Below are 17,608 nucleotides of genomic sequence, written 5' to 3' on the forward strand. Positions count from 1 at the left end.
TCTTGGAGTTTGCCTTGCACCTGCCAGCATGGGTCGGGGCAGGCTGTCCAGTCTGGCCTTCTCTTCCTCTTGCCACCTGCTTTGCAGCCTGAGCCACGTCTTATGGAGAGAGCACCGTGAGCTAGCTTCAAGCGCCTTGGTCTGAAGTGCTTCTCTGTGGCAGCTCTCGAGCGGCCCTCTCCACTCAGTTTAGCACTATAATTTGGGGTTAAAAAGAAGGTCCTCCTTCTTATGCACTTTCTTGAACTCTGCCCCAAGCACATAAAGGAATAGGTTTTGGAATCTGGATAATCAATTTGCATGTGCATAGGAGGTCACATTGGATAAAGCATGCTAGGTTTGCATAACCTGCTTTTGAAAGGCTATCTTAGTGGCCTTAGAGGCACTTTGTGGGCCACTCGTGACCCAGGAGCTATAATCCATCTGAATTTCCATCTAAAATTTGCCAAAAGGGTCACAAAAGCAAGCCAATCGGCTCACAGGTATATTTAGTCTGGTCAGCACTGTTGCAGCTAGTAGAGTTGTTTTAACTGTGTTTGAATTCCTGAAGCAGGGCAGGCGGCCTCCACGTTCCCAGAAGTCCCCTCGTCCATCCAGACAGCTCATTTCTCATTTACTTTCAGTTCCTGCTTAGTCCCTAAAAGCTCCACAGCTTCGTCTTTATCAGCCAGGTGTCAAGACTGATTGCTAAGGGCTGGGGAGATGCTTTGCAAGCATGAGGACCTCAGTTCAATCCCCAGAACCCAAATTAAAAAAAAAAAAAAGTAAGAAAGAAAAAAGGCTGGGCATGGTGGCGCACACCTTTAATCCCAGCACTCAAGAGGCAGAGGTAGGAGGATCTCCATTGAGTTCAAGGCCACCCTGAAACTACATAGTGAATTCCTGGTCAGCCTGAGCTAGAGTGAGACCCTACCTTGAAAAGCAAAATAAATAAATAAATAAATAAATAAATGGAACAAGGGTAGTGGCTTTGCTTGTAACTCTAGCACTAGGGAGGCAGAGAAAGAAAGGCAGAAGATCCCTTAGGCTCACCAGACAGCCAGTCTAGTCTGTTCCAGGTCAGAACAGACCACCCGAGGCTCCTCACACACCCATGCACCCACATGCATAAACAAATAAACGCTCAATCACGGGTACAACATACACATGCAAAATTTAATGCAAGGCTTAGGGGTGTCCTCCTTTCTGCTCTCTCCAGCATTATGCCCTGATTAAGGATAATAAAGGGGCTGGAGAGATGGTTCAGAGGTTAAGGCACTTGCCTGCAAAGCCTAATGACCTCAGTTCAATTCCCCAGTTTCCACATGAAGCCAGATGCACAAAGTGGCCCATGTATCTGGAGTCAGTTTGCAGTGGCTAGAGACCCTAGTGCACCCATTCTTTCTGTCTCTCTTCTCTCCCTCTCTCTTTGCTTGCAAATAAATAAATAACTTTTCAAGGGATAACACAAGGTTGAAGAGGTAGCTTAGCAATTAAGGTACTCGCCTGCAAAGCCAAAGGACCCAGGTCCAAATCCCTATGACCCACATAAGCCAGATGGACAAGGTGGCACATGTCTGGAGTTTGTTTGCAGCAGCTGGAGGTCCTGGTCTGCCCATTCTCTCTGTCTTTTCTATGTCTTTCTCTCTCTCTCTCATAAATAAACAAAAATAAAAATAGAACAATACAAAGATAAGCAGCTGTCCCAGGGTCCTGGGCCAGCAGCCTACACCCAACACATTCATCGGTGAGTACAGTAGTCATATAAATGCACACACGCTTACTGTGTACAGCCTGTTTGCATAAGAATATCCCAATACCCAGATGACTCTTGGGACAGAGGAGCAGAAGACAGTGTTCACCACACCTAGTGATTTTGTGACACAAGAAAAACTTAACCAGATCCTTTCCTGTCGTTTGTTTCTAGTTACCTATTCTGGAGGCCACACTGCTGGGAAGTACCCCATTTTTCTCCCACTAGCCTTGCTGTAGACAGAATGCCTGTTGTGCTATTGGTAAAATTTGCCTAAGCTACTTGAAGGCCGTTCTTGCTGAAAACGCTGATTGCTCACTTAGACCTGACCAAACCCTGTAGGTGGCAGGAACAAGAGGAAGACGTTTGACATCTCTGTCTTCATACATCTGTCTCCTTTGTGGCCATTAACTTTTAGGTTAATGACAGCTACCAGCCTCCATGAATAAAATACTACTAGAGGGCCGGAGAGATGGCTTAGTGGTTAAGCACTTGCCTGTGAAGCCTAAGGACCCCAGTTCGAGGCTCGACTCCCCAGGACTCACGTTAGCCAGATGCACAAGGGGGCGCACGCGTCTGGAGTTCGTTTGCAATGGCTGGAGGCCCTGGCGCGCCCATTCTCTCTCTCTATCTGCCTCTTTCTCTCACTCTCTGTTACTCTCAATTAAATAAATAAAAAGGAACAAATTTTTTTAAAAAACAGTACTAGACCACTCTACCAACTGAGTGAGTACTGCCTAGCATGCAGGAGGCCCAAGGTTTGATCCTTAGTACTGCGTAAGCCTTGTATGATGACACACACCTTCAAGCCCTTAGGAGGTGAGGCAAGAGGATCAGAAGTTCAGGATCATCCTCAGCTACATATTGAGTTGGAGGCTGGCTTGGGCCACATCACACACCCCCACAAAAAAAAAAAAAAAATCAAATAAACAAATGAAAACCAGAATCTTCCACCCCACCTCTGGTAATTTGAAGGGCCCCATAGACTCAAGTAAGTGTTTTATTGAAACTGAACTTATATTTTATTTTAAAATATGGAATGCCTCTTGAATTGGCATGTTGTCCACGGGCAAGGGTTATACTAATCTTCTCTGCATCATCCCAACTTTAGTATATGTGCTGCCGAAGCGAGCACTTGAAACTGAACTTCTAACCTCAGCCCCAGCACTGGAGGTGTACCCTGGAGGTGAGTCTGAAGTCCACTTCCACCAGGTGTGTTCCGAGCAGCTTGAGCTCTGGTGGTCAGCATTTGGTGGCCGGCGGTGGTTTCTCTCTGCCAGCTTCTTCTGCCGTTGATGGAACTTCACCTGGATCTGTAAGCCTGAAACAAACCCCTTCCTCCCATGAGCTGTGTCTGGTTGGACATTTGTCCCAGCAATATGGAGCTGACTACACCAGCACCTTATACCTCTCCCCAGTCTGTGGCCTCCAAAGAGGCTTGCTTTCATCTAATCCCACGGACATTTTCACCTGATTCACCTGCAGAAAGCTGGGCCGAATGAGGAGTCACTCTGGAACTTTGCACCCATGGGTGCTGTCCTCCCATGGGCACCATGGCACAGCTCATCAGAACTTTCTATTGAGACAACATTCTCCTGCTCTAGTACAACAGAATGCAATAGCTGCTCACCACAGGTGGATACCTAACAGCGAAAATGTAGAAGGTATGACTGGAGGACTAATTGTTATTATTCTTTTTTCTTTTCTTTCTTTCTTTCTTTCTTTTTTTTTTTTTTTTTTTTTTTTTTTTTTGCAGCGCAATGGATTAAGTCCAGGACTGCATGCACGCAGTGCTTGACCATGGAGCTAGCTTGCCCAAGAACTAAATTTCCAGTTACATATACTTTCACTTCATTTTTGTTAAAGAGCCACATACATGAAGTGGTTAACCATATGGGAAGGCTCAGTTCTAGAGCTTTCTTATTCCCCTAGGGACAGCCTCACAATGTGACCGCGACAGCCCAACGTGTTTGATTTCTGAACAACAGGATGGAAAGCAAGGCAACAGAGAGCATGTTTCTAAAGTACAAACAGTTTATTCACGACACAGTATACAAGGGGAAAGTGTTTCATGTCACAGAGTTCACTTCCAACTTTCTGGAATGTTCATTTCTTTGGCTTAAAGGAGAGAATGAGGGGTAAGCCAGGCAATGCTTAGGCAACTGAAAGGAGGGGGTGGAGCGGGGCAGGGCTGCACCTCTAGCATCATCTTCATGGGAAGGGGCTCAGGAGTCAGTTAGTTGCGAGCTGATTTTCTAGAAGGTTAGGCGGGAGCCCAGGTGGCACCAATCCTGGGTGTTGTGCGACGTCGCGCTTCAGTCATCTCCGCCGCACAGGTACAGCAGCGCCTTCTGGTAATCGCCCTTGGTGTCTTGCTACAAATGGCCCCAGGGGACATAAAAAATGTGGCATCAGATAAAAAGACCAAGGTTCACCATGTTAACCTAACAGCCACGCCATGACCATTGTTGAGTAATAGACATGGGAATTAGAAAATACTGTCCTGTGCCTAGAGCCTAGAACACACCATAAAGAATGCTTTCAGGGCTGGAGAGATGGCTTAGTGGTTAAGGCACTTGCCTGCAAAGTCAAAGGACCTAGGTTTGATTCCCCAGGACCCACGTAAGCCAGATGCACAAGGGGGCGCATGCATCTGGAGTTCATTTGCAGGGGCTGGAGGCCTTGGCACACCCATTCTCTTTCTCTCTTTCTACCTGCCTATTTCTGTATCTCTCTCTCTCAAAAAAAAAAAAATACATATATATATATATATATATATATATATATAAAAGAATGCTTTTAGAGTAAGTATACACTTCCAAAGTAAACACATGAGATGTGATGTCATGTCATCTCCTCTCGCCAAAATGAAGAGACATAAATGTACCATCCTGCCACCACTCTGGACACCTGAGCAGAGCTGAGAAGCGGGCACTGCAAGCCCTACCTGGATGTAGGAGTACAGGGACTTGCCATACTTCCTCTTGAATTCAGATCTGATCTTCAGCATGTCCACTTCACTGCGGGAGACCATGATCCTGATGAGGACCTTATCACGGGTGCCCTTGCCCTGAAGGTCAAGTGGATGATCCAAGTTAAAATCCCCTGAGGAGATGGCTCAGCCCTTATAGGTGCTGCTGCCTTGCAAAGCCTATTAGCTCAGGTTCAATTCCCCAGCACCCATGTATACCTTCACAGACAGGTATTCATTTGCAGCAGCCAGAGACTCTGGGCATGATACACACATGTGCATGAAACACACACATGTGCAAATAAATAAGTCATTTAAAAAGCATGTAATGGAGCATACTAGCACATACTTTTGTGTGTACATATATGTAAGGTATGTGTGTACATGTGAGGGGGTGCATCTGTATACATGTTCATGTGGAGGCCAGAGTTGGCATAAGGTGCCTTTCTAAATCGCTCTCCACACTATGGATTGAGACAGAGTCTCTTACTGACCGTAGAGCTCACTAAGTCCGCTGGACTAACTGCCCAGTGAACTGTAGGGATCCACCTGTCTCTGCCTCCCAAACACTACTGTTACGGGCATGCACCACACACGATCCAAGCTCAGACCCTCTTGCTTGCATGGCAACTAGGTTACTAAATGAGCCTTCTCCCCAGTCCCACGCTGTCCTCTAAAGAGCTTAAAAACACACCTTGAAACGGCCGGGCGTGGTGGCGCACGCCTTTAATCCCAGCACTCGGGAGGCAGAGGTAGGAGGATCGCTGTGAGTTTGAGGCCATCCTGAGACTACATAGTGAATTCCAGGTCAGCCTGGGCTAGAGTGAGACCCTACCTCGAAAAAACAAAACAAGCAACAACAACAAAACAAAACTTGAAACTATTGTGTAAATAGTTTTGTGTAAATAGGAGCACGTTAAAACTCTAGACGCGCCAGGCTTCATCAGCGCAGACATCCACTGCGTTCACATGCGTTCAGGCACCCACTATTGCCAGGTGAGTCTGCATGCACAGCCTGAGCCTCGGAGGCTTACAGAGAACATGCCAACACATTTTCTTCTGTGGCTATGTGAATGCATGGTGCCAAAGCCACTAAGGAAAGGCTCCTTATTTGACAAAAAGCCCAAGGAGCAAGTGCTGGGAGGTAACACGGACACGGGAGGTGCTCGGGGAATGCGGGTCTGGAGGCCCATCGGAGGGGTGGGAAGCGGGCGCCCCGGCTCGTGAAGGGAGAACACCCAGGTTTACAGATCTCGGGGGCTTGGGCAGGCTCTGGGAAGTCCAGCCTCCTTCTCTATGAAGAAGATAACAGAAGCCCCAAGGTTTCCCGCTAGAGCTTGAGAAAGGAAACATGCTTAGTGGGTGCTTATGATCTCTCCTATTCTGTTTGTCTTTATTCTGGTGAGGGGAGGGAATAGATCACTGAGAGACCCCAGCAGCAATCAGACACACGTTCCCCTCCAGTGACACTTAACTTTGTCCCAGTACCCACATATGCTTTAGCAGTTAAGAGAAGATGGAGTGATTTTTTTTTCCTCACCCAGCAAACTCAATCACAGCTGGTGTGTGCCCCTGCATTCAGACACTGGGGCCCCTCTCCTTCAAACGCTCATCCATGAGACTTAGTTTGGGGCACGAAAGTATGGAAACACGGGCCTCGCGGCCAGCAGCCCTTACCTTCATGGAGTCGTACAGCCGGTCTGCAAAGTACAGCGGCTTGTTCTGAATGCACTGCACTGCGGGGGGAAGACAGGCCGTCAGTGCCACCTCCCACCTGCCCCACACAGGGGAAGATGATGCCCTGCCACGGGGGCACCAATGTGACACAACAGACGTGGACTGCAGAACGTGGAAGGCTAAGGGACACCAGGACCCTCTGACCCACGAACGGAGCCCCATGGAGGTTTTGAACTAGGCAATGCCAGGCGCCATGAAACCCACATGCATACGTGAGATTCCCTACCTCAGCCTTCTCTCTGGCAACTCTCTGTGCTACCAATGTAAGCCTTCTGCAGGCTTACAGCCTCGAATTTAGACAGATACATTATAAAATGGCTCCCCAGATCATGGGGAGAAGCCACACCTCTTGAAGTAAAGCCATTCATTCCTTCTGCATACATCCTCTACTGAGGCGGACAGGCCCGCTCGCTTACCGAGGTTCAGGAAGGCGTTTTCCAGGTCTCCCTTGACCTCCTTCTTGATACTCTCTAGCATGTCATAAGGGCTGTAGCTCTTGTATCTGTCAAATACTAACGAAAAGCAGCAAGTAATTATGATATCAGAGTGACTAGTGAAATCGGCAGAGGGCTGGGGAGATGGCTCAGCGGTTAAGGCGCTTGCCTGGGAAGCCTAAGGAACCAGGTTTGATTCTCCAGTACCCACATAAGCCAGATGCACAAGGTGGTGTATGCATCCAGAGTATATTTGCAGTGGCTAGAGACCCTGGTGCACCCATTCTCTCTATATATATAAATATACATATTTAAGTAAATAAAATTTTAAAACAGAAATCTGCAAATAATACCTATATAATCACTCACCATGACTGAAAACAAAAGAAAAAAAGAAGAGCCCAAGAGATGACTCAGCGGTTAAGCGCACTTCCTGCACAAATGTGAGAGCCCAAGAGGGCCTGAGACCACCTGATTTTGAGTTTCTAGAACCTGCAGAAGCAGCCAGGTATGGCCATGAGCATCAGTAACCCCGGTTCTGTGGGGAGTGAAGACCAGAGAATCCCTGGGACTTGTGAACAGTAAGTTCTGGAGTCAGTAAGAGACTCCATTGCAAAGAAAAATCGGAGGGGGATACCCGGTGTTCTCCGGGCACCACACGTGAGTACATGGAGCTCCGTATCAGCACATACACACACGTGTACATGCACACAAAGGTAACATCCAAGGAGGCTAGAGGTTGCCATGGTGGACCAGTGCTTCTGTCTATCCTGGAGGCACCGGTCAGGCTGCTGTCCTTGATGGTGACTGCCCAGGTCAAACCCTGGGAGCATCCCCTCTGATCTGACTGCAACCCATCCCATGCAGAAGTCCTGACATCAGCAGAGAGCACTCAGCCAAGTCCGCTGCTTCAACCAACATGCCCCGCAAGATGGGGTGATCCTGCAGCGAGCAGCATGGGCTGGGAAGACAGCTCGCTGGTCAAGAGCTTGCTGTGCCAGCATGCAGAGGACCTGCACTTCAGTCCCTAGTGGCCACGTCAGAATACCAGGCATGGCTGCGTGCACCATGATCTCAGGCTAGAGAGGCAGAGACAGGTCGACCCCTGGGGCCTGCGACTTAGCCAGCCCAGCCTAACTGTGGGCTCCAGGCTGATATCTCCAAAAGAGACAGACGGCCTCTCTGATGGAGATGGCGCCTATGGCTCCCAAGCACATCCGAGCCAGCGATGTGTGCATGTACAACGTACACATGTGAAATTAAGTAAAAATGAAAATTTTAGAGCTTGTTCCAAAAAAGGGGGGGGATAAGATAAGGCATCCAACATAGAAAACATTTGGGGGACAGAGGTAAGAAAGGAGGGCAAGTGGCCTGCATGAAGGAACCAGGAGACGTTCCGGGTTGCCCAGTGCCGAGCGAGCCTTGTTCTGACGGCCTGCAGATCCGGCGCAGACCCAGCCCACCCGAGAGTGCCAAGGCTAGGGCACCCCACCCCCCGGGCTCACCCACCTTTCTGGAGGTGACACACGCTCCGCTCAGTCATGATGCTGATCCACTTGGGAACATCGGTTCCTTTCCTCTTCACACCAGCGTCGTAGAGTTCCTGTAAGCAGTGCGCCCACGTTCTCAGAAACGTCACTCAAGCACCCACAGGCCACGGGATAAGTGATGGGGTGACTAGACTGCGGACGTGGCTCCACACAGACCAGTTAGGGTAGGAGTGCCCACGTTTTGGCTTCTCTGGACCACATTGCACAAAGAATGGGCTTGGGTCACATTAATTTTAGGGGTCACCAGCCAGGCATGGTGACACACACACACCTTTAATCTCAGCACTCGGGAGGCTGAGGTAGGAGGACTGCTGTGAGTTTGAGGCCAGCCTAGGACCACAGACCGAGTTCCAGATCAGCTCAACCTAGAGTGAGACCCTACCTCAAAAGATAAAAATAAAAATTTAGAGCTATCAAACCCACAGCCTATGGGGATGGGAGACCACACAAAGGTTTATGTCGCATGACCTTGTGATAGGACATTGTCATCTACAAAGGTCACACGTGAGAACCACAGAATTGAATTACAAGGGAAAAAATTGGGCCGGAATGATGGCTTAATGGTTAAGGTGCTTTCCTGGGAAGCCTAAGGATGCAGGTTCGATTCCCCAGTACTCATGCAAGCCCGATACACAAGGTGGCACTTGCTTCTGGAATTCATCTGCAGTGGCCGGAGGCCCTGGCACTCACTTGCTCACTTTCTCTTGCTCACTTTCTCTCTCTCTCTCTCTCTCAAATAAATAAAATATTTTTTAAAAAAAAATTGCAAGCAACCGTCATAATGTTTTAAGTAGTTTTACATTTCGTGTTGGGCCACCTCCATAGCTACCTTGGGCTGCAGGCAGCGGGTTGGACCCCTGATTTAGAACGAAGTCCTAATCACAAGCTACCTTCCACAGGCGCAGTCAGAAAATGAGGTGGTTTGGAGGGGCTGCGCTGTGAGAAACTCCTTCCTCGAGCATGGAAAGGCAGAGCAAGCCTTTCCTACGGAGAAGGAATGAGCCCTCGACTTCTGCAAAGGACCGACAGACAGACGGATGCTCCTTCACACTCCTGGCCCTCCTCCCTCAGGGCTCGCTTAATAGCAGTTTGTAATGCTCCTCAGAACCCTGTCCACATGCCTTAGCAACCACGGGGAGGGAAACGGCAGCGGTCCAGTCTCACGCCCAGTGCCTGAGGGTGATGCTCAGAGAGACAGGGCAATCAACAAGAAAAAGAGGCTTACACAAGTGAAGGTGTGCCGTGGGGGAGTCTCCACATTTGGGACTTTCTTGTTTACTTAAAGTTTTTAAAAATGTATTTTATGGTCTGGAGAGATGGCTTAGTGGTTAAGGAGCATGCCTGCGAAGTCTAAGGACCCAGGTTCGATTCTCCAGGTCTCACGTAAGCCAGATGCACATGGTGGCACATGCATGTGGAATTCATTTGCAGTGGCTAGAGGCCCTGGCATGCCCATTCTCTCCCTCTCTCTCTCTCCCCCCCCCCCCGTCTCTAATAAATAAAATACTTTTTAAAAGAAGAATAAAATAAAATATATTTTATTTTTTGAGAAAGAAAGAGGAAGATAGAGAGAGAATGGGCAGCCAGGGCCTTCAGCCTCTGCAAAAGAACTTCAGATGCATGTGCCACCCTGTGCATGTGGTTTACATGGGTCTTGGGAGTTGAACCTGTGTCCTTAGGCTTTGCAGACATGTGCTATAACTGCTAAACTACCTCTCCAGCCCCATATCTGGATCTTTTAAAGTCCAGCTTCATGGCTGGATTTCAATCCTTTCTCTACATCTTACTAAACCCACTGTGTGGAATATATTGAGTTTTAAAACCAAGATACATTTCAAGTGAAGTGTTTTTTGTGTTTTTTTTTCTCTGCAGCTTTTATGGCACGCTTTGAGACATGTGTTGATCCTGTAGGAAAGGAATACCATTCACAGCTGTGTAAAGCAGGAGTTTTCTGTGATTCTGGCAAGATCTATATATCCATAAAGAATGGACGGGCCTCTGCTGCCCTCCTCTGTTCCCACATAGTTGCAGGAAGCCTTTCTACCCCCGCCGGGCTGTGCCCGCCCCTCCGCCCTGGCTTCCCCATGGCAGACCCTTCAGGGTAGCCTGAATGCGCCAGCGGGAACCAAGCACAGGCTGGGAAATTAACACCAACATTACGAACTAGTAACTTCTAATGGATCCTGCTCTCAGAAAGTAGAAATAAAACCCACATTCTCAACAGCTGAGCTATTGTAGCGTTAAAAACACAGCCACAAGGGGTTTTTGTTTTGTTTTGTTTTGTTTTGTTTTTTACCTTCTTTCCTTCCAAAGGTCTAATCTAAGCCCCTTCCATGACTAGCGCCTGGACTCACAGGCTTACTTCTCCCGATGAGAGCCGGGCTGCCGTGGCAGGATGGGGCTCCTGGGGGTCACAAAAGGAACATGGCTTTCTGCACGATGTCTCCTGGGTCACTCTGGGGCGGGGGCAGGGCACAGGCACTGAACTGTAGAGAGGCCCGTGTGGCGCAACCCTAACAGTGCCCACAGTCACACCACGAGCTACGTAGGGAGGGTCTCCTCACCCAGTCACACTCCCGGTGACCGCAACTCTAATATTGTGTCTACGACCCCATGAGAGACCGGAGGCAGAACCATCCTCTGACCCCAAGCCAGTCCCCATCCTGAGCCCACAAAATCCAAACATAACAAATACTTGTTGTCTTAAGCATCTAAGTTTGATGGTGCTTTGTTACACAGAAATAGACGTCTATACAGACTCCCCAGAGGCTGATGAGACAGAAAGTCAATCCAAGAAGCTTTGCACGTACCCGGGCGTCCTGGTCTATTAGTTCATAGTCAATGACAGAGCCATCCTCTGCTCTTCTGCCCTAAAGAGAATAAAAATGGTGAAGATATTAAACCTGTTTCTCTGCATTTTTAAACATTTTTATTTGAGAGAGAGAGAGAGAGAGAGAGAGAGAGAGAGAGAGAGAATTGGTGCACCAGGGCCTCAGCCATTGCAATCGAACTCCAGATGTTTGCACCACCTAGTGGGCATGTGCAACCTTGCACTTCCCTCACCTCTGTGCATCTGGCTTATGTGGGATCTGGAGAGTCCAACATGGGTCCTTAGGCTTTGCAGATAATTGCCTTAACCATTAAGCCATCTCCCCAGCCCTCCTTGTGCATTTTAAAACTGAAAATATTTCCTCTCCAACCTAAGGAAGCTACAGCTTCATTTCCTGAACAGTCAGAATGTTTACTTTGAATCCAGCCAAGACCACAAACACTGAAATAGCTGAGGCCATAAAGGAGAGGGGTCACGCACGCCTCACCATCATAAAGCCCTGCTTGGTGTACAGTCCAGGTTGAGCCCCTTACAGAAGCTCTACCCCATACCCTCCACCAAGAGCTGACGACACCTAACTCTTTCCCTCAGAGAGCTTACAATCCATGAGAAGGAAACGGAAAGGTGCAACAACTCTTAAAGGGACAGGGGAACTGACAGCACCAAGAAAGAGAAGGGAAAACTCTTGCAGAGAGCAAGAGAAGAAAATGGGTGGGCTTGAGCTGAACCACAATGGACAAGCCTGTGGGGCAGGGCAGGGGGCCACGCTGGGCAAGAAAAGCAGGGCGAGGTGGAACACGCTTGCGCTCGCGGGCCTCCAGAGGGAGCGCAATGCAGCAGCATGGAGTCCCAGCAAAGAGGGGGAAGGGTGACAGGCTCAGGGGCAGGCGGTGGGAGATTGGAGGGGTATGTCAGAAACCAGCGTAGGTCAGATCACCGTGGGGAACGTGGATTATGAAGAGATTCAGGAATGGCCACGCATGGGTGTGGGGAGACGAAGAGACGAGAGAGCCACAGAACTGTTCCTGCCATGGACATACATGCAAGCTGACCAGGACGCGGCCAGTGGGGCCGCTGGAATAACAAGTTTCTCTTCCTCCCCCCCCCCCCCGCAGATATCGAGGTCAGAACTGGAGATTCATGGGGGAAATGCCTTTCAGTCGTGTTGATGTATTGACAGTGGTAGCATTCGGCCTCACAAAGACACCCCCACACACAAAGGACAGCATGGGCAAGCACCCTCACACACAAGAAAGGGACGCAAAAAAAACAAGGTCACTTTCCAGTGGGGGCTGAATGGACACAGATAAAGGCAAAGTGACCTTCCCTAAGTCACACAGCCAGGGTTGGCACAGAAATCCAGGCCATAACTTGAGAGCTGCCCCTTCGTCCACTAGCCCTCAAAGTCCAGTTGTCCACGCCATTTAGCAGGATAAGAAATCCTATTATACAAAAGTGACGATGTCGCAGGGACAGCGCAGACCCCGCCGTCAGAGCGGCAGTGGAAGTTCCCAGCAGGCACGGAGGATTTAGTTAATTCCCTCCCAAGTGGAAATGGAGGCATATGACTCGCCTTGGGCGGATGCAGGGGTGAGGAAACAGACAGGAAAACAACCAACCTTTGCAAGGGCCACCATCAACTTGCGGAAATCACCAGATGTGTCGGAGACAATGTCCTTCTCCAGATCAGTCTTGTACACTTAAAAAAACAAACAAACAGGGACTGGAGAGATGGCTTAGAGGTTAAGCGCTTGCCTGTGAAGCCTAAGGACCCGGGTTCAAGGTTCCATTCCCCAGGACCCACGTTAGCCAGATGCACAAGGGGGCACATGCGTCTGGAGTTCATTTGTAGTGGCTGGAGGCCCTGGCGGGCCCATTCTCTCTGTCTCTACCTGCCTCTTTATCTCTCTGTCACTTTCAAATAAATAAATAAAAATAATTTAAAAAAATCAGATTTGATTCCTCCTCCTGCCTGACCAACCAACCACCCACCCACTCCAACCACGCCGTGACTGTGTTAGCGTGGAAGCAATCATGCTCTGTTGCCCCAAACTGAAGGTGAAAATCACTAGTGATTCTGACCCCCACAAAATTAGAACCAGGGTGATTATCAGTCACAACGTGTCTTTGCAGGTCCAAGTCAAATCTGGAGTCCTCAGATTCATTTTGCCAAAGTTGTTGTCATTATTGTTGTGATCATTGGTGGGTTGGTTTGTTTTGTTTGAGACAGGACTCGTGTATCCCAAGTTGGATTTGAACTTCCTATGCAGCCAAGGATGATTTTGAACTCCTGATCCTCCTGCCTCCACCTCTGGGATTCCAGGAATACACAACACTCCCAGTTTTAGATTGTGCTGGAGACAGAGCCTAGGACTTTGGTTGTGCTGGGAAGCACTCTCCCAACTGAGCTACATCCCCAGCCCCTCTCAGGCTCATTTGATCAAGGTCCCCTTTGCTAATTAAGATGTGGTTGCTCAATCTTCTTGACTATGAATACTCATTTATTTTTGTTTGAGAGACACAGAGAAAGAGGCAGAGAGAGAGAGAGAGAGAGAGAGTGGGCATGCCAGGGCCTTTCAGCCACTGTGAATGAACTTGATGTGTGCGCCCCCTTGTGTGCTTGTGCGACATTGCATGTTGTGTCACTGTGCATCTAGCTATGTGGGACCTGTAGATTTGAACGTGTGTTCTTAGGCTTTGCAGGCAAGCTCCTTAAACATTAGGCCATCTCTCCAGCCCTGAATACTCATTTTTTAAATCAAAATAGAATTAGACACAGACATACTTGTACTTCATTATCCAGGGATTTAAAAACATGTACTACAGCAAAAAAAAAAAAAATATATATATATATATATATACACACACATATACATACATACATACATATATATATATGAAAATTACAAAAGATTTAGGGTGGGGAAAAAGCTTGGTTGGTAAAGTACTCAGTGTGGGCCTGAGTTCAGTCCCCAAAGACCTTGTAGCAGGGGTTGATGGTCTTAATCCCAATGCTAGGAAGGAATTTCTGGGGCCACTGGCCAGCCAGACTTGTCTGCTTCATGAGTTCCAGGCCAACAAGAGAACCTGCCTCAAAGGTAGAAGGTGCCTGAGGAATGACATTGGAAGTTATTCTCTAGCCTACACACACGTGTGTGTACTAAGGTACACGCTCACATGAAAAATTTTTTAATATTTTTGAATTAATTTGCATCCCATTATTCGAAGTAGCATGTATAGACAATGCAACATAGCAACCTAGACTACATCTTTTTAATTCCATCTATTGCCTCTGTAAGTGCTCAGCACACAGAGGTCCCTAGATCTCTTGCAATCATCCTTCTGTAGTTCAGCCCAGTTTGGCATTGCATTCTGTGTACAGAATCTCTACAACTCCCCTCGGATTCTTCCTCCCCTTTCCTCCCTGCTTACCTTCCTGTCTGAGATCTAGTAGAATGCCATAACCAAATCAGCGGCAGTGAGGACAGTGATGCAGGGGCCAGGCCTGGACCAGGCACTCTACTAACCCCAATGCGGACCCCGGATGCCAAGTGGGATCACAGCAACTGGGCTACAGGGACAGGTCACAGAAGCAGGGCCACTTACTCTCCTTGTAGACGCGGTTGATTTCCTGGAGCTCATGGTTGGTTCTTGAGCAGATGATCTCAATGAGAGAGTCCTCGTCAGTCCCCAGGCCCTGTGAGCCAAGACACACACACATGAGCCGCTGTCCTTGCCGCTGACCTCTAGCAGGGGAACCCCTGTGCGGATGTCTGCCAACGGCCTCCTTTCCGTGTTCCGCTGGGGGCCGTTGGCACCCTGCTCCCCGGCTCGAAATACTCCTGCTTTTCTATTGCTTCACAAGAGTCAAAGACAGAACAAGTGGTCTGTTTGAGTTCAACTATGCCAAAAGAAATATTTGAGGCCAGGCATGGTGGTGCACGCCTTTGACCTCAGCACTCGGGAGGCAGAGGTAGGAGGATCACTGTGAGTTCAAGGCCACCCTGAGACTACATAGTGAATTCCAGGTCAGCCTGGGCTAGAGTGAGACCCTACCTCGAAAAAAACAAAAATATCTATCTAACTATCTATTTATCTATCATTCTATCTTTCTTTTTAATCAATCTCTATTTAATTACAACTATATTTTAAATGAAGAGAGACAGCAATGGAATTTACCAAAATGTTAAATAGTGGTCATGTAACTTTTCCTTTTTCCTACTTTTATTTAATTAAAACTTACTTTGGGGCTGGAGAGATGGCTTAGTAGCTAAGGCATTGCCTGTGAAGTCTAAGGACCCGGTTCAAATCCCCTGTACCCACGTAAACTAGATGCACAAGGGGGCGCACGCGTCTGAAGTTCATGTGCAGTGGCTGGAGGCCCTGGTATGCCCATTCTCTCTTTCTATCTGCCTTTTTCTCTCTCTCAAAAAAATAAATTAACTTAAATTTTAAAAATTACTTGGTATTTGTGTGTGTGCATTTGTGTGTTGGGGTGCACATGTACCAGGACACACTCAGGTCAAGGTCAGAAGACAGTTGGTCCTTGCCTTCCACCTTGTTTTGAAGCAGGATGTGGTGGTTTGAATAGAATAGATGGCCCCGAATGTATTCAGTTGTTTGTTTGTAGTTTGCATCTGCAGCCACCTGGCTGAAGGCGGTGTCACTGGGTGGATCTTAAGGTGTGGTGGTGGGTTTCAGATTTCAATCTAAAGGTATGCAAAGTGTGCCTAGCTGGAGTTCCTGAAGTGTGCTGTGGCTTTTTGGCTTTTGGTTTTTGCTTCTCTCTTTCTGCTTGGTCCTGTGAAGGCAGGCCAGCTTCTTCTGCCATTATGGAACTTCCCCTGGATCTGTAAGCTTCAATAAATATCCTTTCCTCCATAACTATGCCTGGTCTGGAAGTTCATCTCAGCGAACCTGAATCTGTCTGCTACACAGGGTCTCTTATTTTCCCCCTGCTCCAGCTCCATTTATTAGCCTCCAGGAAATTCTCCTGCCTCAGCCTCCCTTCTTTTGTTCCACATGGGGCGTGGGGATGCAAACTCAGAGTTGTACAACAAGCGCTTTCTCCACTGAGCCGTCCCCCGGCTCCTGTTTTTATGTCTTCATTTCTACAATAACCACCCACTATTTTTAATAGACAGGAAGTACTTTTCTACGTTACACAATTCTCATTAACCTGAAATCAAGGAATTTTATGTTGTCACTGGCAGCTGATTAAAGTGTCTTCTTATGAGAGAAAGGTCAATTAAAATTTTAAAAAGTTTGAGCTTCTCTTCTTTGAAATGCAAAGTTGGTTTAACGTTAAAATTTCCATTCTTGTCCTTCCGTTTTTACTTGATTATCACGCACCCACTCTTCAGGAGCTTCATGATAGATATTTATGAGGACAGCAGGGGGAGATGAGAGACTGCTGGGACAAATGCCCTTTAAAATTAAAGTGTTGCCAGGCATGGGGGCGCATACCTTTAATCCCAGCACTCGGGAGGCAGAGGTAAGTGGACCTCCGTGAGTTCAAAGCCACCCTGGGACTACATAGTGAATTCCTGGTCAGTCTGAGCTAGAGTGAGACCCTACCTCGATAAAACAAAAATAAAAAAGTTTTATTAGGAGAGTTGGAAGCACCATGCCAGGGCGGCATTGTTGGGTCTGAAGCCAGAGAGACAGAGAGAGAAAGATCTAAAGCACCAAGGAAGGTGATCCCATTTCATAAGTTTTGTGGGGAGGAGGAAGCCTATGTGCTAGGAGCCAAGGATGAAGGCTATGGGTAGTGAGGGTCAAGAAGGACTCGGAGGTGGAGAGATGGTTTAAGTTAAGGCACTTGCCTGAAAAGCCTAATGACCTGAGTTTGATTCCCCGGTACCCGTGGAAGCCAGGTGTACAAGGTGGTGCATGTGTCTGGACTTTGCTTGCAGTAGCAGAGGTCCTGGCAAGCCCATATTCTCTCTTTCTGTCTCTCTCTCTGTCTGTATGTCCCTGCTTGCAAATACATAAATTATTATTAAAAAAAGAAAGAAGACCTTAAGTCCTGCAAGGTCTCTCTAAGGGGGAGGGGCTGTCCTGCTCTTGGCAGGAATGGGGTTTGGAGGGGGCAGGAGAGCGCTTAGATAAGAGAGTAAAGTTGGTTCAGAGTTGCCTGAGAGCAGACAGCAGGGGGACTGAGCAGCAAAGAGACTTTTAAAGTGACCACATCTGTCCTAACACTTTAATGAAGCAAAAGGAAAAAAAAAAAAAAAAAAACCTAGACACCAGCCCTTTATTATGGAATAAGAAATTGATGACTGACATATGCAAATTTAATGTCTACACTTTTGAGCATGTCAGGAGCTTGAAAGGACTTGATGAAACATGTAT

At 47.9% G+C, this 17,608-nt stretch overlaps 1 protein-coding gene and 1 non-coding gene across 2 annotated transcripts in view; both read right to left on the reverse strand.

Annotated features, from left to right (window-relative positions):
* Nucleotides 1-2,760: 2,760 nt before the first annotated feature.
* On the reverse strand, nt 2,761-2,867 carry LOC123464224. Its single transcript, XR_006639461.1, has one exon. It is a non-coding gene; the product is annotated as a U6 spliceosomal RNA (small nuclear RNA).
* Nucleotides 2,868-3,752: 885 nt separating this feature from the next.
* Anxa2 (annexin A2) overlaps nt 3,753-17,608 on the reverse strand; it is a 58,914-nt gene continuing 45,058 nt past the window's right edge. The window contains exons 6-13 of the mRNA XM_045160876.1: nt 14,861-14,951; nt 12,874-12,953; nt 11,235-11,294; nt 8,384-8,477; nt 6,857-6,952; nt 6,381-6,439; nt 4,680-4,802; nt 3,753-4,107 (exon numbers count right to left, since the gene is read on the reverse strand). Coding sequence (XP_045016811.1) covers nt 4,048-4,107; nt 4,680-4,802; nt 6,381-6,439; nt 6,857-6,952; nt 8,384-8,477; nt 11,235-11,294; nt 12,874-12,953; nt 14,861-14,951 — 663 coding nt within the window. The 3' untranslated portion in view covers nt 3,753-4,047. The remainder of the gene's footprint in view (nt 4,108-4,679; nt 4,803-6,380; nt 6,440-6,856; nt 6,953-8,383; nt 8,478-11,234; nt 11,295-12,873; nt 12,954-14,860; nt 14,952-17,608) is intronic.

This window comes from Jaculus jaculus, chromosome 10 (assembly GCF_020740685.1).
Source record: "Jaculus jaculus isolate mJacJac1 chromosome 10, mJacJac1.mat.Y.cur, whole genome shotgun sequence".
Classification (NCBI taxonomy): domain Eukaryota; kingdom Metazoa; phylum Chordata; class Mammalia; order Rodentia; family Dipodidae; genus Jaculus; species Jaculus jaculus.